This window comes from Nilaparvata lugens, chromosome 1 (assembly GCF_014356525.2).
Source record: "Nilaparvata lugens isolate BPH chromosome 1, ASM1435652v1, whole genome shotgun sequence".
Lineage (NCBI taxonomy): Eukaryota > Metazoa > Arthropoda > Insecta > Hemiptera > Delphacidae > Nilaparvata > Nilaparvata lugens.
In genome coordinates, this window is record NC_052504.1 from 957180 (window position 1) to 983338 (window position 26159).

At 37.7% G+C, this 26159-nt stretch overlaps 1 protein-coding gene across 1 annotated transcript; it reads left to right on the plus strand.

Moving 5' to 3' along the window:
- Positions 1 to 4730: 4730 nt before the first annotated feature.
- LOC111048988 (exosome complex component RRP41) lies at positions 4731 to 21755 on the plus strand. The gene is made up of 5 exons (XM_039427216.1): positions 4731 to 4852; positions 5226 to 5453; positions 6449 to 6655; positions 16830 to 17042; positions 21520 to 21755. The coding sequence occupies exons 2-5, from the start codon at positions 5292 to 5294 to the stop codon at positions 21688 to 21690; spliced, it is 753 nt and encodes a 250-aa protein (XP_039283150.1). The 5' UTR covers positions 4731 to 4852; positions 5226 to 5291; the 3' UTR covers positions 21691 to 21755.
- Positions 21756 to 26159: the final 4404 nt, after the last annotated feature.

Below are 26159 nucleotides of genomic sequence, written 5' to 3' on the forward strand. Positions count from 1 at the left end.
ATGAATTTAGGCACTTACTGTAACAACTAGATCTTTCGCCAGGTCCGCCATCGGTGGTCCACAACCAGCATCCACGACCTAGAATCTTTTTCGTTCTTTTTAATAGCAAAAAGTGATTTAATAGTAAACAGTTCGCGATGGAAAACAACATTGAAGAATTATAAATACTGTACCTATTTTGCTGTTGAGACATATCTTCACATGCAGAAGTATGACCTAACAGTAGCAGTCCCTAGCTGAGCCTTCAAGGGTCTTTTTTCCTACCTCAGATTGGCCATCTATCGCTCCACCATGTTTCCACCCTTAAGGCAAACGCAAACAAAAAGAGACGGACGTATGCAGACAGACGGAAGAATGTTTCGTCCCCAAGTGTTTGAATGTTGCAACACACACACACGTCCGTCTGTCTTCATAAATCTGCATGTAGGTGTTTGACTTTTTCTCCGTTTGTCTGCTGTTGTGTGCGTTCGTCTTAAGGCCCAGTTCACACAGAGAAGTGACGTAAGGCTCGGACTTTTTTTACTCCTATATGGACCAATGCAAACAGCAGAGACAAGGTGCCACTCTTGTGTGAATTGGGCCTTATACATAAAACGTTTACTGTGCGAAGCATGGGTACTTATTTATTTATTCGGAGATACAATCACAAATCATATAAATATGATTGAGAAGGAACAACAGGCTTGGCCCAAATCTATTCCATTCCCGAATCTTGATAATGTCCAAAAAAGAAGTACATTCTAGTATTCAATGGTTATCATTCATAGCCTACATTCTAACAGGTACAATATTGAACATAATAACATGGAATATTCATTCTTGGACATATGACCCCTGGACCGTTTTACCTTCCACTGTATCAAGACGCTACTATATGCTTAGCTATAACACTTGGGCCCGGTTGCACAAAAGCCGGTTAAATTTTAATCGTGATTATTTCCACAAGAACCAAACAGAGAAGGCTTTTTCGATAATAAGGCTTTCTGATTGGTTGACGTGAGATTAATCACGATTAAAATCAATTTCCGACACTTATCATCTAGTTGAGTTGTATCCAGCTATTTGAGTCAACCAGCCAGCATGTCCTAATTTTATAATTCGGATTAGAACTACAGCAGTCAGGAATGCATAGTAGACCTCCTTCCACCTCTGTCCGTCCCCTCACGGAACAACTATAGTGAGGTCCACGTTATAATGGCAGTGGTATTGCTATCCTTGTCAATAATTCAACAAAGCAGATAGCGCTATCTCTTTCTCGCTTTGCTCTGTTGCCAGGTTGTCGTTTAACAATGTAGATATAATAATTGATTAACAAAATATTTCATGAAAATTCATTATGAATTTATTGAAAAATATAATTTCTTGCTTAATAAAATATAATTGATTATTTTAAACGAGATTGAACAGTCAATATTACATCAATAAACCTGATACTTACTCACTTACTTACTTGATACTTGATGTCTGGGTCGTTGACTGGGGGTGCCAGATAGACCGCGTCGTAGTCGTGTACCCAGCCGGGTCATCCAGCAGGAAAAAGCGTCTCTTCGTCTAGTTCGTTGAGCAAGTATACGGGCCGCTCAAGAAGTTGGGTTTTCAGGGCATTCTCGAATCTCTTAAGTTCCATTTCCTGAACATCGGTGGGAAGTTTGTTGAAGATCTTCAATGCCGCTATCTGGAAGCTCTTCTGATTGCTTGTCAATCGAGTTCGTGGAACTTCCAGGTTCCCTGCTGACCGTGTATTGTAGTTGTGGACCTCATTTCTCCTTTCATTTGTTCATTATTCTTCCTCACATGCATCAATGCAACGAAAATATATTGGCTGTAAACAGTCATTATTTGAAGCTTTCTGAACAGCGGCCTGCAATGTTCCAAATAATTGGAGAACGTCATTATTCTCAGAGCTCTTTTTTGAATCAGTAGCACAACCTTGCAGTATGGAGTGTGTCCCCACATTAGGAGGCCATATGTGACATGTGTATGAAACAGTGCGTGATATACTGTAAGCAGGTAGTTTGCAGAGACAATGTTCCTCAATTTAAGCAACAAGTGAGTAACCCTGGACAGCTTAATGCAGACATTACTTATGTGATCACTCCAACATAATTTGCTGTCAATCCAGAAACCGAGTAATTTAACTGGGGCATTGTCTGTATGTCTAATATCATTCTTCTTTGTACAGACTAATACCTGGGTTTTGTCTTCATTCAATTTCAGCCTGTGATTGATGAACCATTGCCTTGCCTCACATGTTCGAGATCTGCTTATATCCATTGTCTGATTGATAGTTTTACCTCTGGACATGATTGTAGTATCGTCTGCAAATAGTACTGAGCCATCTTGTGGTGTAAAGTCGTTCATGAGTATGATAAACAGCAGCGGGCCCAGCACAGAACCCTGTGGCACGCCGTGACAGTTTGCTTTCACTTCTGATGTTGCTCCTCCTATAGAGACTACTTGCCTCCTATCCTTAAGGTAGTCACTGAGGGTACTCAGCACTGCACCACAAATTCCATAGTGCTCCAATTTCTCAATTAAAATTTTGTGTGGGACACAGTCGAACGTCTTGCTCAGGTCAAATAGAGTAAGAGCAAGGCATTCACCATTCAAAGACTTCTTGAACTCTTTCTGACACTGATATCAGTGCACTAGTTGTTAATCGGCCACTTCTGAAGCCATGCTGTAAGCTGGAGAACAGATCATTTGTGTCGAAGTAATCCACAAGCTGCAGCTTCATGATAGTTTCGATAACCTTTGACATTGTTGGAGGAATTGACACTGGTCTAAAATTTGAGGGTTGATTTGTGTCCCCTTTTTTATAAATTGGAATAGTTTTAGACAATTTCAGTATATCTGGAAATCTCCCCTTTCTTAAGCAGTTGTTTATTGCCTCTGCCATGGGCTCAGCAATATTCTCAATTGTCTTTTTAAGAACTGAACAAGATATTCCATGGACATCTTGAGCTCTTGAAGCCATTCACCATTTTTATTATCTGTACATGGCTTATTTCCTTCCATTTGTCTAACCTGGTAGTGGTTGCTCTGAGATTTTTGAGTAGGATGATTGATGTTTACAGCCGGTAAACTAGCAACAATGTCTTCAACTGTAGTGATGAAAAAATCATTAAACTTGTCAGGATCCAGTGGTGGTTTAACTCCTGGTATTTTAGGTCGATGACTGTTTATTGTTTCCCCAAGCAGCCTTGCATTGATTTGGTGCTGACTTCATTCTTTCCTCAATAGACTTTTTACTTTCCTTGCCCTATTACCATAGGTAAGGAAAGTATTGCTTTCCAAAAAAAATTAAGGTACCCTAATTTCAAGTTTTCTATACGTTTCAAGGTCCCCTGAGTCCAAAAACATGATTTTTGGGTGTTGGTCTGTGTGTGTGTGTTTATGCCTGTGAACATGATAACTTCATTCCTAATTAAACGATTGACTTGAAATTTTAAACTTGAGGTCCTTATACCATAAGCATCCGACAATAAGAAATTCAATAAAATTGAATTCAAGATGGCGGATAATTACTAAAAAACCATGTATTTCACGTTTTTCTCGAAAACGGCTCTAACGATTTTCTTCAAATTTATACCATGGATAGCTATTTATAAGCCCTATTAACTGACATGAGTCTCTTTTCTGGGAAAATTCCAGGAGCTCCGTAATATTCTTGAGAACAATGGCGGATAATGACTAAAAAATCATGTTTTTCTCGAAAACGGCTCTAACGATTTTCTTCAAATTTATACAATAGATAGCTATTCATAAGCCCTATCAACTGACATGAGTCTCATTTTTTGGGAAAAATGCAGGAGCTCCGTAATATTCTTGAGAAAAATGGCAGATAATTACTAAAAAATCATGTTTTTCACGATTTTCTCAAAAATTACTTGACCGATTTTTTCAAATTCATACTCTGTATAGTTATTTATCAGCTCTATCATGAGTCTGGCATGAGTCTTTTTCCTGGGAAACTAGTGGGGGGTCCACCCCACCCTTGAGAAATGGACTTTATAACCTCCCTCTCGTGCATGAGGTAGGTAGGTAGAGCAGTTTATAAAAAGGAAAAAGAACACAGTCATAGTCGAGATATTTCATCTGTAGAACAGCTGTTTTGACGACTTTTGAAAAAATCATCGAATTTCACAATTTACACAAAGGAAAAAGTACTCTGAAAACAATTATATATACACATATAAAGTAGTCTGATCGTAGTAGCAAATATTTTGCCGCCAATCGTCATTATGTTATTCCCCTAAATTATTCTTGTCTAAGAATGAGGCTTACAGTTCAATGAGCAAGGAAAGTTGTGTGAGTGTACAACACCAGATTTTTCTTAGCAGCATTTAGGCCTACTGCTTTCCGGTAAGCTTTGTTCAGGTTAGAGTATGCCTTGAAGAAAAATAATGTAATAATGTTTCTCTTCTCAGGTGCATTTGCTGCTTTGTAGTGTAGACAATCATTGAACCATGACCTGTATCAGCTACCGTCTATACTATAGAAGGCATTAACAAGACTGAGGATCGGCAATGTTGTTCTCCTATCTTTATCCACTGCCATTATAACGTGGACATCACTATAGGGATCTTTTCATCAGTCCAATACTGTACTGATGTAGTCATGTAGTAATGAAAAGTCGATGAGAGTTCGATCCTCGATGTTCCTATGAAGTTGACAAAGTCACATTGATAGGTACTACCTATATCGAACTAGAATATCGATGGCAAAAAAGAGTCGGTATACTAATATCAATGTCAAAAATTTTAGGATATCGATTCAAAAACATCGATATTTTTCATCGTGCGGCGTGCAGCTCTAACCTCAAATTACAGTTCTTACAATCATACTGTATTTCTGTTTTCTTAAAGCCTTGTACACACGTCCGTACAGATTCGCGCGAACAATCGTATGTACACATGCCTCAACATTCACTGTACGTCCTTGTGGACGCGATCCACGTTTGCCTCGGCATTCAAAAAGCTATCTGATTTGCAGACGACACGAAGCCATGATAGATGTAGATTTTCCACAACATGACAACAATGGCGTCATTCCATCATTGAAGATAGTTATCACAAATTGCAGCAGTATCATTTTATTTCAATGACTTATATAATAAAATCAAAAATAAAACTTGACAAACGATGTTGGTGGGTTGAACGATTGTAGGTTGAAGTAAGGAAATAAATTGCTACATGACATAAGATTGACAATTCAAACTTTATTTCTGTTTTCTTAATTAGTTATTATTTCTCTATCACCAGATAAGGTTATATTATTATTTGTCTAGCATGGAATTGCTGTCAGATCAGGGATTGAGGTTAGATGGTAGACGTCCTGAAGAACTGAGAGAAATTCGATGCAAACTTGGTGTATTCGAACAGCCCGATGGAAGTGCTTACTTGGAACAAGGCAATACCAAAGTATTAGCTGCTGTGTACGGTCCTCATCAAGTAAGTAACTATTTTTTAATAAAATTAAATACTTATACATTTACTGGAACCCATCTTTGTGTTAGCCAAATTGTGCCAACTGTTTTAGAGAGAGCTCATGTAAATCTGACGATTCCCCGGTCACCTGACTCACTGACTGCGGAGAAGACTAGACAAGTAACAAGTAAGTAAGTAAGCCACTCTCTATTTATTATTTACATATTGGCCTACATAAAAAACTCCCATGTTCTATTTGAACACGTTAAACGTTGGTCCCGGCTGCCTAATAAAACGCAATGCAGTCGTTAAGTCATATCAGAGACCTGAAGGTGCGTCCTGAAAACTCTGACACCTGACCGGAGCCAGCCAGGTCACTAGAATTATTATTATTACCACTCTCCATGAAACTTTTACGTGTTTGTAAAACTTTCCTTTTTAAGTATTTGTTGATATATGTAATGCAATACCATACTACAAGTTTAGCATGATTTAAACGACTAAATATATCTTGTTGACTGGCAAGTGTTGAACTGTTTTCTTTCTTTTCTTTAACATCTTCATCCATTTAATTCTCTTGTATCTTATTATCTTCTGTACTCACTTTTCTCCTTTGCATTTACTTTGTTTTGTAGTTTACTCTTAGGTATTCAATCATTAGGCTCAACACACACGCGACTCAGATCGAGAAGAGACTCGACTCTAGTCGTGAGCATGTGTTTCCAAATGGTGACACTCAGACCAGTCGATTCTAGTCTCCGCGACGTCACCATTTGCAAACACATGCTCTCGACTAGAGTCGAGTCTTTTCTCGACCTGAGTCGCGTAAGTGTGAGTTGAGCCTTAATGTCTAAAGAAAAAGAATTGGTGCAACTTAGATCAAGCTTTATAATGATATACTAGGCTATGAGTTTTGGTAAATATAATATAAATTTTCTAGTAGCCTCTAATTTATAGAACTGTTGTTGGCTTGTGCACTTGGCTGCTTTGGTTGTAATATTTGTTGTATTGTGTGACAGGTGCGGGGAGGCAGAGTGAAGGCTTTGGCTGACTCAGCAATAGTGAACTGTCAGTACAGCATGGCGACGTTCAGCACAGGTGAGCGGAAGCGGCGACCGCGCGGAGACCGGAAGTCGCAGGAGATGACGTCACACCTCAAGCAGGCCTTGACCGCCGCCATCAAAACCGAAATCTATCCGCGCTCGCAGATCGACATCTTCCTTGAAGTTAGTATGCTTTGCTCATTTGCACATTTACCTAGCTTAGATGTTTTTAATACAATAATCTCAGAGGCCTACTTTCAGATACTTGTGACTATAGTGAGGTCTACGTTATAATGGCAATAGAGAAAGAAAGAGAACAACGTTGCCGATCCTCTGACTTCTATAGACGGTAGCTGATACAGGTTTATTGATGTAATATTAACTGTTCATTCACGTTTAAAATTATCAATTATATTTTATTAAGCAAGAAATTATATTTTTCAATAATATCATAATGAATTTTCATAATTAAGATGAAATATTTTGTTAATTATTAATTCTACATTGTTAAAAGACGATCTGGCAACAGAGCAAAGCGAGAAAGAGATAGCGCTATCCGCTTTGTTGAATGATTGACAAGGATAGCAATACCTTTGCTAATCAAACACTGGTATTATAACGTGGACCTCTCTATAATACGTCTTATACATCATAATCTTTACATTTTCTGGCATTTTTCCATTGCAAATTAATTAATGTTCAACTGTCTGGTAAAAATAATGTGCTCCCTTTTGCAATATTCTTGTTATCACATACTTTATTTTCCATCATCTGCAATTCCACTGCCCAAGTGCCTAAAACTCCTAACATTTTTCAAAGGCTCTCCATTCAAATCAATATCTTCGGCAATATTGTATTTTTTTCCATTAGGGCTAGTCTTGAATATGAATAAAAATAGAAATCTAGGTACCCTTTTTAAAATAGTCTTTTCACAAATAGACTGTAGACAAATAGTGAATAGACTATTTTAAAAAGGGTACTTAGATTTATATTTTTATTTATCTCCGGCAATATTTCCATCTCTTCCTAAGACCATTACTTCACTCTTCTCTCTGCTTATTTTCAGACCATATTTCTCCATAACACTGCTCCAAGCATCCAACTTTATTTGTACATCCTCAACTATTTCTTCCCAAATCATCATATCATCCGCAAATATAATTCAATTTCAAAATGTTTTTACTGCCGTGAACAAATGCATGTTATTGACAAAGTCATCAGGTAGACATATAGATATATCATACATACATTTCGCTTACTCAAAAACAGAGAAATATTATCACAGCAAACAGTTCCGGTATATTCATAACAATAAATTACATGTTCCAATCAATTTTATTCAAACTTTTGAAGAACAGACTCATATGTAGAAACACGAAACTTGAAATATATGAGCCTAATTCGACCTGTTGTAACGTACGGCTGTGAATCATGGACTTTAACAAAAGAAGACAAAAACCATTTAGGGGTGTTTGAAAGGAAAATCCTAAGAAAGATTTATGGTCCAGTTAAAGATTAGATTAGATTTCTTTATTTATGTATGTTACAATATTTACTGGCTTATACACTAATTTACATTAAATGACGGTAATGGTAATTATTCAACGAATTTTACAAAGTATAGATAATTAATCAATGAGAATAAAGATTAAATGCAATTAGAATAACGATTGTATAAAATTGTAATGTAACTTCATAAATCGGCGGAGTTTCAACAAATAATTGTCGATTCTTTGATATAAAATAATATCCTTCCCATCAACACACGATCGGGAAGGAGAGGAGTGGAGGAGAAGAACTAATTAAGAGCTCGAGGCATTGATAAAAGGCCGAAATATTGTAAAATTTATAAAGGCACAGCGGCTTAGGTGGTTTGGACATATCTGCAGAATGAACGAGAATAGAATGCCTAAAATAATATTTAAGGAGAGGCTACATTCAAGAAGAAAGAGAGGAAGGCCGAGAATAAGGTGGGAAGATCAAGTGAGAGACGATCTCCAAAAAATGGGATGTAGAGGATGGAGACAAATGACTGAGGACCGAGAAACGTGGAGAGAGCTTCTGTAGTGGACGTGGCCAAAGCTCATATTGGCCTGTAGTGATGAAAAAAAATCAATTTCATTCTCTTATCCCTTTCATTTGTCGATTCATTCCTTTCATAACTAAATTGAATAATCGATGATTGATGATATATTATTATAATTGATAAAATTATAAATGTATATTATTAGTATGACCTATTCCACCCTCTAGGTTTCCTAATAATTGCGAAGTATTGCTACAACGCGGACTAGCTACAGTCGGATATGGGTCGGGGTCAGTAGCCGTACTGACAGGTGGAGATACCGGACCTACACTTCTCCCTCTATCCTGATTCTTTACCCTCTGCTTCTTTCGCGAGATTTTTACTTTCAGGGGAAGAGTGTTTACCCGTGGCGTTACTGGCCGATTCGGCCCTCGGCCTTTGGAATACAGGGTGGGTTTTAAGGGAGATTAAGATAACCCTATACAAGGAGACGGATCTGACTATCAGATCCCTACCAATAATTCTATTTATAAAGGTAGTACGCAATCTGAACCAACTGCGAATTGACGGCGAGCAAGCTGTACCTGCAAGCCCGGGATGTAGGTTTTCAATGGGGTTTAAGGTGAGAGCTATAGAGAATAGGGTGCAGGGTATGAGGTATACGGTATAAGGTATAGGGAACAGAGAATCAATAATAAGATTATTATTCTCTACAGCAAATAAATGTCTGCTCAATAATCCGCAATCTGAGAATTGCGCTCTAGCTCTCAGCAAGCTGGACCTGCTAGCTAAATACAGTATATCAATTTCAATTATGTGGTAATTAAAATTTAGAGAATAAGGTTTTAGGTGTAGGATTTCTGAATCGCGAGCCTGCAGCTGCGAAAGGATTTTCAGCAATTCTGAAACTGCTAAACAGGATTTCCGCGCTAATCTGATGACTGCGCGCCGGTTATTAAGGGCCAATCTGTGACTGCCCTTAAGGGTATGGAAATCACTCTCAATCGTCCGAAACGCTTTTAAATTAATAGTCAGTATGTCGACTATTATGAGAGGATAGAAAAGATTTTTCACAGACACAGTCTGTAGAATAATATCGGGAAGACAACAGTCTGTCGTTGTCAGGGTAGGAAAGGATTCTTCCAGGATTTTCCACAAGGAAAATATCGAGTCAGAGACTCCTAATTCAGGAAAAGATTTCAATAGACTTTTCCAAGTAATTGCCAGTCTAAAGACTACCACAAGATCGATCTCTAATTTGCAACTGAGATCACGGGAAAATTCGTGAATTTTCCACAGGGAAAACCAGCAAATAATATTTGCTATTAAAGGAGACAGGTTTCTAAGAATTTTAGAAAGGATTCGCGGGTCTGAAAACCCGCGACTAGGACGATCTCGAATCTGGAACTGAGATCAGGAAGGATTTTAACACAGGAAGAATTAAGAGAAAGAAAGAGAAAGGATGCCGCAGTCTAGAAACTTCGGCGAGGAAGTCCTCAAGCTGTACCTGAGAGCTGAGTGAAGAGAAAGAAAGAGAATGGACGTCGCAGTCTAGAAACTTCGACAAGGACGAACTCAAGCTGCACCTGAGTTCTCTAGGAAAAGGATTGGAATTTCCTACTAGGTATTACAGCAAGTCAGAAACTGCTAAGAAAAGTTAAAATACTGGGCCACTCTATAGTATGAAAACCAAGCAAGGAAAATTTACCATAAATGATAATAATCTCTCTACAAGGATAAAAATTAATCGAGAAAACTTTTCTCAAAAGGAACAGGGATTTTCCCACAAGAATAAAAATTAATTGAGAAAAACTATTCTTAAAAAGGACAGGGATTTCCCTACAAGAATAAAAACTCAATGGAGAAAAATTACTCTTTAAACTAAAGGCCACCTTACTACAGAGAAGGAAAAATATACGGACTACCAGTCCTGACATACAATTACCTGAATCGACGTGGATACTGATACGGAGAATAGCGAACCGATTCCCACTTCCCGTATTATAATTAAAAACGTCGTGAAGCGACAGAGTCGAGACTTATAAATTAAGTACTCAAAAATAACCCGCTATAAGAGCCTAGCTAAATTTCCCACTCAACTATTTGTAGCCCAAACTTGAGATCCCTTACAGGTTTCAAAACCAAGGATAACTCGTTCACCCCCAGTGATACGAATTTAGGAAAAATAACCAACAAGAAAGAAAATCCCCCAGGAAGTTCTATCTTCAAATACAGTCGGCAATTCGACATACAATATTCCATTCACTAAAATACAGAATAGAATATTAACCCTCTAGTACACCACTATTAGGAGCGCCGCTCGGAACGCAGCCGTACACGAACCCGTTCACCGAACTACTGCCTCTCTCCCAGGTCTTTTTGAAGCTGCACCGGGTCGCTGAAAATTAGGAGGCCGGGGGAAAAGAGCTTCCTGACCAATGAGAGTCTGAAAAGACGATCACGCCACTGGTCATGTGACGGGGTTTGACTCAGCTGCTCCTGATGCTAAGGGTGCAGCCAATGATGACAATACTGCTGATTCATATAGTAGATCAGGCCGGTAAACAATATTTCTATTCCAGAAATTTCATGAAGAACGATACCGACTCAACTCGGTGGTCGCTTATCGTTTTGATGATACGAATGCTGCTAATTCATAGGGATTGGCGACGATGGTGATGATGTGCATGTACACAACTGCAAATCTAACAAAATATATCTGGAAGTCGATCCTATTCCTATTCTAAAACAGAATAAATTCGCTAAATTATGCATTAGTCGACGGCTCTCCATCCGTCACAAAAATTCACTTTGTGACACCCCACTCCTACTAAGGAGGGGGGGGGGGTTGGCGATGAGAAGAAAATACAGCATCCGAGGTACCGGTTGACTCCGTGTTGAACCCATGATCACACACCCGAAGTACAGCACTCAAGAAAACAAGAAGGAAGTGAAAGAGAGAAGATAACAGAGTGAATAAAGAGAGATATGAAAGAAGAGTGTCAAGCTGAAAAGAAGAATAATTAGTGTAGTAGGTCAGGCTTCTCGAAGCCACAAGATAAGCATGACCTAACGCTGAAAAAGAAACAACCTGTTGCTCCAACTATTGTAACAGCAGTTAGCAATAGACCTCATCGCTTGTTATCTCCCGATAACACCGATAACGACAGCCCCTGGCTGAAAGCGGCTGTATAATAATCTGAAAGGAAAGGAAAAGTAAAACGGCGCAGCACCTGTGAAGAATGAAAAGAAAAAGGAGAAAAAGATGAAAGATGAAAAGAGAACCATTCATCCCTCATACGTGACACATTAGAAATCTACCTATTTCTTTCGCTCTTCTCCATCGGCTCCTATACTGTTGACAGCTGGAATACAATGAATTGTTTTCAAAATCATTCACCCCTGATCTCCTTATCACGGATCGGGTTTTCAATTCTCCTTTCCCACTAAATTCGCTATCGCTACGGCGATTTTCAATTGAATGAGTTGCACTACAACCTGAGTTAGCTCTATTCAACTCGCCCCCCTCTATATGAGAAAACCGTGACAGTACATCCCGTACCACAACTTTATCCTGCCTATTCTTAATATTTAAAGCATTCCCCTGCTTCTCTTTATTTTTAGGACAGGTATAAAGTTTAACAGATTCAACTCTTTTATGGAGTTTTACTTTTTTCCCGCTTACAGGAGCTTCTTCAGAGATAGGTGAAAACTTTTCAAGTTTTCTTACAGGAGATTTATCCACCTTGTCCATCCCGGAGACAACTGATAATCTACCCTCATCATCCCTACTCCTCAAGCGAATACCATGAGGCTGTAACTCTATTACAGCTCTCATATCACGGAGATTTTTCAACCCTAAAACCATTCGCGAATTTATATTAGGTGTGATAGATACCTTCCAATTATAATTTTTCCCACAAACGATAACCGGTAATATGGGCTCCCCCTCTACTCCAAGACGGTTGGCTACTTCAGAAGAGATAAATGTTTTCTCTGTCGTCGTATCAATTGAAGCATTGAGATCCATTCCACCTACTCCCACATGGACATAAATCCCATCTCCATCACTCTCACTCTCCCTTCTCTCGCTAGCTACTGTAGCAACTTCCGAGATACAAGACTTAGACATCTCTTCACGCTCTAATCTACACGTTACTCCATTATCTACTATACTAGGTTCCCACTCTACAATTCTATTACGCATTTGAATATTCATACTATGATGCTTCATAAATGACATACCCAATGACACATCGTGGGAAAGCCCCTCTACAACTACCGGTTGAAATGAAACTAAAATATTTTCTACTTTTAAATTAGTTATAATTTTTGTGGAAAAATTATTATACTTCCCATTAGTTAATATTTCATGATGACTACAATTTTCTTTTCTAACACACCCTACTTGCTCTAACACTTTAAGAGCTTTTCCACTAATACAGGATACCTCTACTCCCATATCTAATAGTGCAATAAATTTTTGCCCTGCAATTTCTACGTCAATAAAAATGCGCTCATCCCCCAACTTTGACCTCGTACTTAAAACACGTGATGACTTCACTACAGCGATTCCTGATATCTTATTGGTTTGTGAGACACATTTACAATAATCAAAAATTTCTCTACACTTTTGACAACTAGAAATTTCGGGACAACTCGACTTCCAATGCGCCCTACTTTATTACAATTCCAACACTTAGGCTCTTGGATTTCTCCTACCTTATTTTCTCGCGTTTTCGGTGCGGCTTTAGACTGAAAATCACTCCGTTTTTGTTCTTCACTTTTCGTGCTTTTCAGAAATAACCTCCCGTTTCTCTCTTCAGCACGAATCGCCTCATACTCTCTGGTTACATCTAACAACTCATCTACATTTTTAACCCCTACGCTACGAACATATAATTTATACCTCGGTAATAAATTTAAATACAATCTTTGAAGCATCCTATCCCCCTCATAACTACCTAACCGTCTCATTAAGGTAAGCAAGGCTTCGGCATACTCATCAGCCGGTTCGCCCTCCCTCTGCTTCCTTGCAATGATCTGACTCTCAAGGTCGTTACTATAAGAATGAGGATAATAACGGAGTTTAAATGCCTCTACAAAATCAGCCCACGTCCTCCACTGGGAGCTACGATTCCGCATCCAAAGTAGGGCCCCTCCCTCCATCAGCTCCGGCAGGGCTATAAGAGATTGCTCCCCAGAGATCCCATATGCGCCCTGGAGTTCCGCGAGCCTCTCGATGAAACTGGGAGCATCCGATACACCATCAAAATGTAAATTCCAACTTCTTACCTTGTCGCAGACTTCTCCCTGACTATACGTGCCTGAAGAGCGGGACAGTGCCGGCTCTGTACCTGGTTGAGAGGCAGCAGCGGTCCGGGATCGAAGGTGCTCGACCATCCTCCTCCTCAGCTCCTTCACAGTCCCCGCTGTAGACAGGCCGAGACTCTCTAGGTAGCCGACCGCTTCCTCCTTATTCAGCCGATACACCCACGACACTCTGGGGTCGGCTTCGCGTTCCGCGAGGTCCTCCCGGCGGACCGCCTGTACGACTTCATCATCCTGATGAGTAGTCTCTTCTCCGTGTACACTCATCGCGGATTGGGATTCACCTAAACCCTCTTCGCGATTTTCTTGGGCGCCAGACGTCTTAGCCCCACGATGGGAGACGTCAGTTTTATTAGTATGACCTATTCCACCCTCTAGGTTTCCTAATAATTGCGAAGTATTGCTACAACGCGGACTAGCTACAGTCGGATATGGGTCGGGGTCAGTAGCCGTACTGACAGGTGGAGATACCGGACCTACACTTCTCCCTCTATCCTGATTCTTTACCCTCTGCTTCTTTCGCGAGATTTTTACTTTCAGGGGAAGAGTGTTTACCCGTGGCGTTACTGGCCGATTCGGCCCTCGGCCTTTGGAATACAGGGTGGGTTTTAAGGGAGATTAAGATAACCCTATACAAGGAGACGGATCTGACTATCAGATCCCTACCAATAATTCTATTTATAAAGGTAGTACGCAATCTGAACCAACTGCGAATTGACGGCGAGCAAGCTGTACCTGCAAGCCCGGGATGTAGGTTTTCAATGGGGTTTAAGGTGAGAGCTATAGAGAATAGGGTGCAGGGTATGAGGTATACGGTATAAGGTATAGGGAACAGAGAATCAATAATAAGATTATTATTCTCTACAGCAAATAAATGTCTGCTCAATAATCCGCAATCTGAGAATTGCGCTCTAGCTCTCAGCAAGCTGGACCTGCTAGCTAAATACAGTATATCAATTTCAATTATGTGGTAATTAAAATTTAGAGAATAAGGTTTTAGGTGTAGGATTTCTGAATCGCGAGCCTGCAGCTGCGAAAGGATTTTCAGCAATTCTGAAACTGCTAAATAGGATTTCCGCGCTAATCTGATGACTGCGCGCCGGTTATTAAGGGCCAATCTGTGACTGCCCTTAAGGGTATGGAAATCACTCTCAATCGTCCGAAACGCTTTTAAATTAATAGTCAGTATGTCGACTATTATGAGAGGATAGAAAAGATTTTTCACGGACACAGTCTGTAGAATAATATCGGGAAGACAACAGTCTGTCGTTGTCAGGGTAGGAAAGGATTCTTCCAGGATTTTCCACAAGGAAAATATCGAGTCAGAGACTCCTAATTCAGGAAAAGATTTCAATAGACTTTTCCAAGTAATTGCCAGTCTAAAGACTACCACAAGATCAATCTCTAATTTGCAACTGAGACCACGAGAAAATTCGTGAATTTTCCACAGGGAAAACCAGCAAATAATATTTGCTATTAAAGGAGACAGGTTTCTAAGAATTTTAAAAGGGATTCGCGGGTCTGAAAACCCGCGACTAGGACGATCTCGAATCTGGAACTGAGATCAGGAAGGATTTTAACACAGGAAGAATTAAGAGAAAGAAAGAGAAAGGATGCCGCAGTCTAGAAACTTCGGCGAGGAAGTCCTCAAGCTGTACCTGAGAGCTGAGTGAAGAGAAAGAAAGAGAATGGACGTCGCAGTCTAGAAACTTCGACAAGGACGAACTCAAGCTGCACCTGAGTTCTCTAGGAAAAGGATTGGAATTTCCTACTAGGTATTACAGCAAGTCAGAAACTGCTAAGAAAAGTTAAAATACTGGGCCACTCTATAGTATGAAAACTAAGCAAGGAAAATTTACCATAAATGATAATAATCTCTCTACAAGGATAAAAATTAATCGAGAAAACTTTTCTCAAAAGGAACAGGGATTTTCCCACAAGAATAAAAATTAATTGAGAAAAACTATTCTTAAAAAGGACAGGGATTTCCCTACAAGAATAAAAACTCAATGGAGAAAAATTACTCTTTAAACTAAAGGCCACCTTACTACAAAGAAGGAAAAATCTACGGACTACCAGTCCTGACATACAATTACCTGAATCGGCGTGGATACTGATACGGAGAATAGCGAACCGATTCCCACTTCCCGTATTATAATTAAAAACGTCGTGAAGCGACAGAGTCGAGACTTATAAATTAAGTACTCAAAAATAACCCGCTATAAGAGCCTAGCTAAATTTCCCACTCAACTATTTGTAGCCCAAACTTGAGATCCCTTACAGGTTTCAAAACCAAGGATAACTCGTTCACCCCCAGTGATACGAATTTAGGAAAAATAACCAACAAGGAAGAAAATCCCCCAGGAAGTTCTATCTTCAAATACAGTCGGCAATTCGACATACAATATTCCATTCACTAAAATACAGAATAGAATATTAACCCTCTAGTACACCACTATTAGGAGCGCCGCTCGGAACGCAGCCGTACACGAACCCGTTCACCGAACTACTGCCTCTCTCCCAGGTCTTTTTGAAGCTGCACCGGGTCGCTGAAAATTAGGAGGCCGGGGGAAAAGAGCTTCCTGACCAATGAGAGTCTGAAAAGACGATCACGCCACTGGTCATGTGACGGGGTTTTGACTCAGCTGCTCCTGATGCTAAGGGTGCAGCCAATGATGACAATACTGCTGATTCATATAGTAGATCAGGCCGGTAAACAATATTTCTATTCCAGAAATTTCATGAAGAACGATACCGACTCAACTCGGTGGTCGCTTATCGTTTTGATGATACGAATGCTGCTAATTCATAGGGATTGGCGACGATGGTGATGATGTGCATGTACACAACTGCAAATCTAACAAAATATATCTGGAAGTCGATCCTATTCCTATTCTAAAACAGAATAAATTCGCTAAATTATGCATTAGTCGACGGCTCTCCATCCGTCACAAAAATTCACTTTGTGACAATATAATGTATGTTAAATGCGTGTTGCAGGTGTTGCAGGCAGATGGGGGCAACTACTGTTGCTGTGTGAACGCGGCAACACTGGCTCTGATAGACGCCGGCATTCCCATCAACGAGTACGTGATCGGGTGCACCGCTTCGCTCGCCAACAACAGTGTTGCCATGCTCGACATCTCCCACCTCGAGGAGTCACTCGCCTCCTCGCCCAGTCTCGCCATTGTTGCCATGCCTCTCTCCAAAAAGGTCACTAACACACCAGTAGTCAACAACTAACAAATTAGCACTCTTAGGCTCAACTCACACTCACGCGACTCAGGTCGAGAAGAGACTCGACTCTAAAGTCTGAGATATATTACTTTTAACATGAAGAGGAGAAACTCATTTCTCCCTCCACAGTTTGTAGCGTAGACACAGACAGACATCCTGCGCACAATTGGATGCGCCGTGTCATTTTGCTTCATGCTCTTGTGATGAAAACAATATTATACCTGCTGACCAGTATATGACTTGGAACATTGCCAGCAATAGCTGGAAGGGGAGTGTTGGTGCGTCGCGTTGCAAAGCTCTCTCACACAGACACAAAAGAAGGAGAATGCTGCTAGGTAGTGGGAGTGATTAGTGGAGGATAGAGCATCGGACCTCTCCGTCTTCGAGAAAGAGCCGTGTTAAAAGTAATTTCTCTCCCACTTTAGTCGAGAGCATGTGCTTCCAAATAGTGACACTCAGACCAGTCGATTCTAGTCTCTGCAACGTGATCATTTGAAAACACATGCTCTCGACTAGAGTCGAGTCTCTTCTCGATCTGAGTCGCGTGAGTGTGAGTTGAGCCTTATATTGAGGTCAAAGTTATAATGGCAGAATTCGATTAACGTTGGTGTTGCTATCCTTGTCTATCATTCGGCTAAGTAGACAGCGAATGTATTAAATCATAGTGTTGTGTATCAAGTTGAGATGGTACTATATCATATTGATTTGATACTGTATCTTGTGTGATGATACTGTATAATATTGTGTTGATACCTTATCATGTGTTGTGATACTGTATCATGTTGTGGTTGTTCTTGTTCTACAGTGAGGTCCACGTTATAATGGCAGAATTCGATTAATGTTGGTGTTGCTATCCTTGTCTATCATTCGATAAAGCAGACAGCGAATGTATCAAATCATTGAGATGATACTGTATCATATTGATTTGATACTGTATCATGTTGTGGTTGTTCTTGTTCTATAGTGAGGTCCACGTTATAATGGTTGAGTTTGATTAACATTGGTGTTGCTATCCTTGTCTATCATTCGACAGAGCAGATAATCAAATTCTACCGATAATCAAGACACCAACAGTGGTCTTGTGCAATATGCTGATATTGTGAACAAGTACCAAATTAGTACTCTTATCACACAGCATTTTCTATTTCAATTTACAAAAATAACCAATGCTAGAAATCACCAAAATACATCATTCAAATAACTAAATTGAAAGAATAAGACTTTGATATTGTCAATATCACTTTTATTTATTCGAAAATTAATTTATAATTCAGAACCAGGTTTCATGGTAAAACCTACCACATCTTCAGCTGAACTAATAAGTTTGTTGTTATTGGAGGAACAGGAAATTCAATTTTAGGTTATGTGTTGGGATTGTATAGGGGAAGGAGAATGAAATTTGTTAGTGGGAATGGATGAATTAATGATGAAATTAAATTATGTTAATATTTGAAGAATGGAAAATTACATTTTAAATGGAAATCTAGACATCTTAAAATATATATATATATATATATATATATATATACATCAAATTTGGTTGGTAGCTTACTGGTGATTGTATAATCATTTATGGTTTTGAAATTCTGTCTCAATTCTAAAGGTTATAATAATATTATAAAATTATGAAAACAAAGGATATTATTATGAAAACAATTCATAATAATTGTGATTAGTCTAATCTAAAACCACATTAAGATAATCAGTCTTATCTAAATTTTTTTTTTTTCAGTGTTACCTTTAGGTTGGTACTGGTCATGGCACCAACTTGAATATAAACTTAATTTTGAGAAATTTAACAGAATAATTCAATTACTAAGATCCCCCACCCCTTTATCAAATTTCTTATTAAGTTCTCTCCCCTCTCCCCCTACTATATTAAGCACCTTATAAGGTTAAGTGAAATTTAATATTCTAGTTTGATAAATTTCTCAAAATTAAGTTTATATTCAAGTTGGTGCCATGACCAGTACCAACCTAAAGGTAACACTGAAAAAAAAAAATTTAGATAAGACTGATTATCTTAATGTGGTTTTAGATTAGACTAATCACAATTATTATGAATTGTTTTCATAATAATATCCTTTGTTTTCATAATTTTATAATATTATTATAACCTTTAGAATTGAGACAGAATTTCAAAACCATAAATGATTATACAATCACCAGTAAGCTACCAACCAAATTTGATGTATATATATATATATATAATATATATATATATATTAAGATGTCTAGATTTCCATTTAAAATGTAATTTTCCATTCTTCAAATATTAACATAATTTAATTTCATCATTAATTCATCCATTCCCACTAACAAATTTCATTCTCCTTCCCCTATACAATCCCAACACATAACCTAAAATTGAATTTCCTGTTCCTCCAATAACAACAAACTTATTAGTTCAGCTGAAGATGTGGTAGGTTTTACCATGAAACCTGGTTCTGAATTATAAATTAATTTTCGAATAAATAAAAGTGATATTGACAATATCAAAGTCTTATTCTTTCAATTATGGAAAAATATCACAACATCTCATACCATACAATCAAATCAAATAACTAAACCTATTGCGCATTGTTTTATTAAGTTCCTATTATACTAGGATACCATCAGTGTCCATGTACAATAGGAGTTTATCAGAGATTGACAATGGTTTAATAACCGAAACCGGTCTTTCTAATTATCAATAAATCTGTGGTTTTTGACAATTTCTTAGACTTTTTCATTCAATATGAATAATTACCACAATATCAACTTCTCAACTACACAAAAAGTTCAATATGAACCTAGGACACGTATTACATTGAGACCTTGTTTTACAATTTTTATTGTTGCCTTTGAATAATTTGAATTTGATTTACGAAGGAAGAGAAAGAACACTGCCTCAGGGCCAAACCATAAATAGCGTTTTAGAGTCGGCAGGACAGGGAGATCTCTGATTGGATGATTATCTGCTGATTGGGTTGGAGTTCGGGAATCAGCCAATCGTAGAGCTTCCTGCACTGCCGATTTTATAAACTCCTGAACAAAAAGCTCTGTATGGCTTGGCCCTTACACCCTCACTCCTAGTGTCTCACTGGTGTCCTGATGTAATAGAGCCTTAGTTTTAACTCATAAACTTTTTACTTATAATAGTTATTAGTCATTTTCTTTCTTTCGTAAGGACAGCCAACAATAACATAGATTTTGAGCTTGTTTGCTTGAAGAAATCAAATCAAAAGTTTCTTGATTTGATTTGAAGTATTCAAGACTTGATGACTTATATCCGCTGTCAATTGCTTGACTTGCAAATACCAGTTCACAATACGTCAATTCACACTGAATCACGTACTGTGATTATTCAGTTCAGTCTATGAAAACTATGTTAGTGACTACTGTGAATCGGTCTTGCTGCTCCAATATCCACTATAACAATCGCATTTTTATCTCCTGTATTTATTTATAAAGGTGCAATTCCTTAGCGGCGTTTTGAGAGCGTGGTTAGAGCCAGTGCGGCTAGAGCACATAGCCTATAAAATCACTAGTTTCAATAGACATGAATCATGAAAGCAATATCAAAAAAGCCTGTTGAATTTTAACCATGATTAAATCCACAAGAAGCAATCAGAGAGGCTATTTTTAAAAGAAGGCTTCTCTAGTTGGTTCTCGTGGTATTTAATAATGATTAAAATTCAACAGGCTTTTGTGCAACCGGCACTAGAGTAGAGATGAAAATCCTATTACTCTGTAACTGAGCAACATTAGCCTATACATTTCTTAGTTGTAATTAAGAAACAAAAACGTACATACACAAGATTATCAATATTACACTAATTCTATAGTGAGGACTACGTTATAATTTCAGTGAAAATGATATGAAATATAATTGATTATTTTAATCAAGAATGAACACTTGATTATTACATGATACTGGTATCAGCTTTCCTTTATGGAAGGCAGCGGCAAGGCAGAGAATCAGCAACGTTGTTCTCCTATCTTTCTCGACTGCCATCATTATAACATGGACCTCACTTTAAAAAGGAATCAATATTCTAAGTCATGTCAGAGGCTCTGAAATCGATCAGGTGTGACCTGAAAACTCTGATACCAAACAGGTCACTTGATAATAGTTATTCACAATGTTGTTTTCCATCTCAAACTGCTTATTATTAAATCACTATTTGCTATTGAAAAGAACGACTAGCAATTAGATTTTTTCCAATGAATTAATCACTCACTGTGACAACGAGATTTTCGGCAGGTCCGCCATCTTTCTGGTTGTCATTGGAAGACATCTGCCTGGTTATCGGACCTACCGAAAGATCTCGTCACAATGAGTGATTAATTCATTTATTGGAAAAAATCTGTTCTTTTTAATAGCAAATAGTGATTTAGTTATTTACTTTAAATTACTTTAGATGGTTTGTTGTGCATTATTTATGATGTTGTGGTTGATGAATGTTTGCAGATCGTGGTGGCCGAGATGCTGGAGAGAGTGCACGTGGATCACTTGGCTGGGATGGTGGGCGTAGCCCTGAAAGGATGCCAGCAGATCCATGCCGTGTTGGACGCCGCAGTCAGAGCTCACATGGCAGACAAGGGCAGCGCTTCACACTGGGGACAGAGCTTCGGCACCTGATAATTCAGAATTCGGCATTCGGCACCTATAAATACTCATTAAATACAAATCATTGCACCACTACATATAATAATAATATAATAATAAATTTTTATTTCCATCAATATACAAACAAGCAATCAAGCAATAATAAACATAAAATACTTTTCCTACTATAGTTTGACATTAATAATATGTGGAAATATTCAACCATGCAAGTGATAAAATCACGTCCGCATGATGGAGTACAGTTGAGAGCAATGCAGTTAGACAAGGAACAAGCAGAGACAGAGAAAGCTGGCAGATACAAATTCAACAAGGAAAATATATGAAAGATTAATCTAGTATTAATAATTATAATAATATATTATTCATCACGCAGGACGAAGAGAAACAAAAAATATATATATTTCAAAAATGATATGGAATAAAAAATTATTACTTAATAGAAATTATTAAATAAATACTCATCAACCAATACATTAATAAATATATAATATTAATATATCAACAAATATTTTATCAATTAAATATTATTAACAAAAATTATTATAAAATATTATTTTATGGAATAAAAAACATTACCAGAGTTTAGGAATATAACGGAGAAGAATAATGAGCCAGTCAATAGGAAACAATGAATTCAACTCAAACACTTTTTTAAGAATTATTAAACAAACACTAAAACATTATTTAAAACCATTTTGAAGTGTGTAGAGAATATATTAATGAAAAATGAAAAAAATAACATTAATCAGTTTTGGCAAAATTGGAGCAATAGATCATTCATCACTGGAAATTAAATCATAGGGTTGTACATAGTTTCAAGATCCTCTCGGGTAATACTTAGTAGCCATTTCTTGATAATAGATTCAAGCGACTGTATTCTATCACGAGACCTGAAAACTATTTTGATATCATTGGGTAATTGATTGAAAAATTTAAGTGTAAGAAAAATGAATGACTTCCTAAAAAGAGTGCAGTTTGGCCTGACTCCTCGTAGGTTGTGATTTACCACTCCTCTTGTTAAATGGGGACCCTCAACCAAATCACAATAGTCCACTGTTACACCGTCATTTCCACTAATCAAGTAAAACATGGACAATACCTTGTGAACATACATATGTCTCAGCGGCAAAATCCCAGATTGGAGAAATAGTGGAAAAGAGTGGTCTCTATAACCCACGCCAGCAACTACTTTAATAAATGATTTTTGTAGCTTAATTATAGGATCCAAAGTAGTGTAATAGGCACCCCCCCAACAACTCAAACCATAACTAAGTCTTGAATGGGCAAACGCATAATAGATATCTCTAAGTATATTCTGATTGCAAAGCCCCTTCAATCTGAACATTGTTCTGAGGTAAAAGTGGAGAGACTTTTTAAGGACTGATATATGTTGTTTCCAAGATAGGTTGTTATCCAGGAACACACCCAAATATTTTACTGTGGATTCCATTTTAACTATGGGACAATCACATTGGTCTCGCCTGCAGTCAAATGAGTGAAGAAGTATAGGATCTGGAAGGCTTTGACTCCCAGCAAGACTAAAAATAATATAATTCGTTTTCTGTACATTCATAGATAATTTATTACAAGAAAACCAGAGTGATAGTTTATCCAAATCCTGCTGGATATTTAACTGAAGTTGGATTTTATTGTCTGTATTATATGACAATGCAGTGTCATCAGCAAAAGTAGTTATTTCCCCATTGAAGTCACCCTTAAATAAGTCGTTGATATATATTAAAAATAATATAGGTCCTAGGACAGATCCCTGCGGTACTCCATGACAGATTACCAAATGGCAACTAATCTCATTATCGATTTTAACTGATTGTCTTCTTTCCTGAAGGAAAGTTTTAAGCAACTCCAACGGTGTGCCTCTGATACCTGCTCGCCATAATTTATGTAGCAAAAGATCATGATCAACTGTATCAAATGCTTTACTCATGTCGATAAACAAACCAGCTGCATTTTTACCTTGTTTTTTATTTAATCCCTTATACACATTCTGCAGGAAATGCTGAAGTGCCAGTTCAGTACTAAGATTCTCTCTGAAGCCAAACTGTTGCTGAGAGAAAAAGTTGTTACTATCTAAGAAACTCAGAATTCTCTTTTTTATAAGTTTTTCGAATATTTTTGATAGGGTAGGTAGTAGAGAAATGGGACGGTAGTTAGTTTTGGACAATCTGTCCCCTTTTTTAAAAATCGGTATAACAGTTGCGATTTTCAAGACATTTGGAAATTTCCCTTCAACTATTGAGAGATTGAATAAGTATGTAATAACCTGGGAAAGATATGAGATATTCTGCTTCAAAATTCTAGCTGTTATTCTATCGTTACCTGAGATCTTATTCATATCGAGTTTTTTAACAATTTGTATAAGTTCTTCACTACTGATAGGATCCAGAAAAATTGACCTGACATTTAGTTCCGTTTTGAATTCATTTGAGTATCGCTGTATTATATGATCTGTTTTTGGTGGACAAGTCTGGGAGAGTCTTTTAGGAAGTTCAATAAAATATTTATTGAATATATCTGCAAGGCTCTTGCTATCACTAATCAATGAGCCACTTTCGTTAAGTTGAATCCCATGGTTTCTTTTATTTTCACCAGGCAAGATTGAATGTAATACTTCCCATTTTTTCCTTGGATTTTTATCGTGTAAATTCAGTTTGTCCGAATAGTATTTACATTTTGCATCCTTTATCCACTGCTTTACATTATTTCTCATAGTTATGAATTTATTTTTGAGTGTAATATTATCAGGCATTCTTTTATGTAACTTGTACAATTTATCACGTACTGCTATACTGTTTGTCAACCCAGGGGTCATCCACGGTTTTATCATTTTCAGATTATTTCTATATATCACTTGCTTCACGGATTTATTCAAAATATTGTTCATAATACTATAGAATTTATCAAATGCTGTATTTGTATCATCCACTTCGAGTACACCTATCCATGATTGAGCCTTTATGTGTTCAGAAATTAAATCATAATCAAGTTTATTGAATTCAGTTGCATTACGTAATAATATTTTTCCCTCTCCAACCGGTAAAAAGCCTATTAAGGCTCTATGGTCGGTGATAAAGTTATCAATTACTGCGATTCTACTGACAGTAGCCCAATCAGATTGATAAGAGAAGTGATCGAGACAAGTTGATGACAACTCCACCACCCTTGTGTTGACATCAATCAGCTGTTCAAGACCACCCTTGTGTTGACATCAATCAGCTGTTCAAGACCACCCTTGTGTTGACATCAATCAGCTGTTCAAGACCACCCTTGTGTTGACATCAATCAGCTGTTCAAGACCACCCTTGTGTTGACATCAATCAGCTGTTCAAGACCACCCTTGTGTTGACATCAATCAGCTGTTCAAGACCACCCTTGTGTTGACATCAATCAGCTGTTCAAGACCACCCTTGTGTTGACATCAATCAGCTGTTCAGACCACCCTTGTGTTGACATCAATCAGCTGTTCAAGACCACCCTTGTGTTGACATCAATCAGCTGTTCAAGAACACCCTTGTGTTGACATCAATCAGCTGTTCAAGACCACCTTGTGTTGACATCAATCAGCTGTTCAAGACACCCTTGTGTTGACATCAATCAGCTGTTCAAGACCACCCTTGTGTTGACATCAATCAGCTGTTCAAGACCACCCTTGTGTTGACATCAATCAGCTGTTCAAGACTATTACTGCTTAAGCAGTTTAAATAATCATTTACAACAATGTCGTCTAGGCTAATATCTATATTGAAATCTCCGACACAGATCAAATAATTCATTTTTACATTCTGAAGAACATTTCTCAGATTATTAACAAATAATCTACGATCACCAATGTGCAATCTATAAATATCCATTACTGAGAATTTGCGATTCCCATATATACAATTCAGAAGTAGGCAATCGCAATTCGGAATCTGGAAATCACCCGTCCTCGCATCAATGGAATTGTGCACATAAGCGACAATACCACTAGCCCTAGACAAAGCAGAGAATACTGAAAAGCTCTCATAGTTATCTATTTGATATAATAGAACATCATTCTCATGCTGTAACCAGGCCTCGCTAAGAATAATTATCGCTGGTTTCACAGTTAGACCATTAAGATATAATAGGAATGAATCAAAGTTTGATTGCATGCTCCGTATGTTTTGGTGATAGATGCCAATGCCTACTGATTCTGAAGAAAAGGTATTCACTTCCTCAATTGAACTAAGTAATCTTGCTAGCGTCATAATTTTAGAGAATTAAATGAAACAATTGAAATAAAAAAAAAAAAACAAAATATACAGAAGAATGTAATATAATAGATAAATACATGGGACTTCCCCAAAACCCACATATTCATATAAAAAACTTAAGCTTTTTTTAGGAGTCTAAGAAAATGAAAACAAAAAATAAAAAAATGAACTCAATAATCGTTACCACAAGTTTTAGAATGGGAAAAATTACCACAATCATAGAAATTC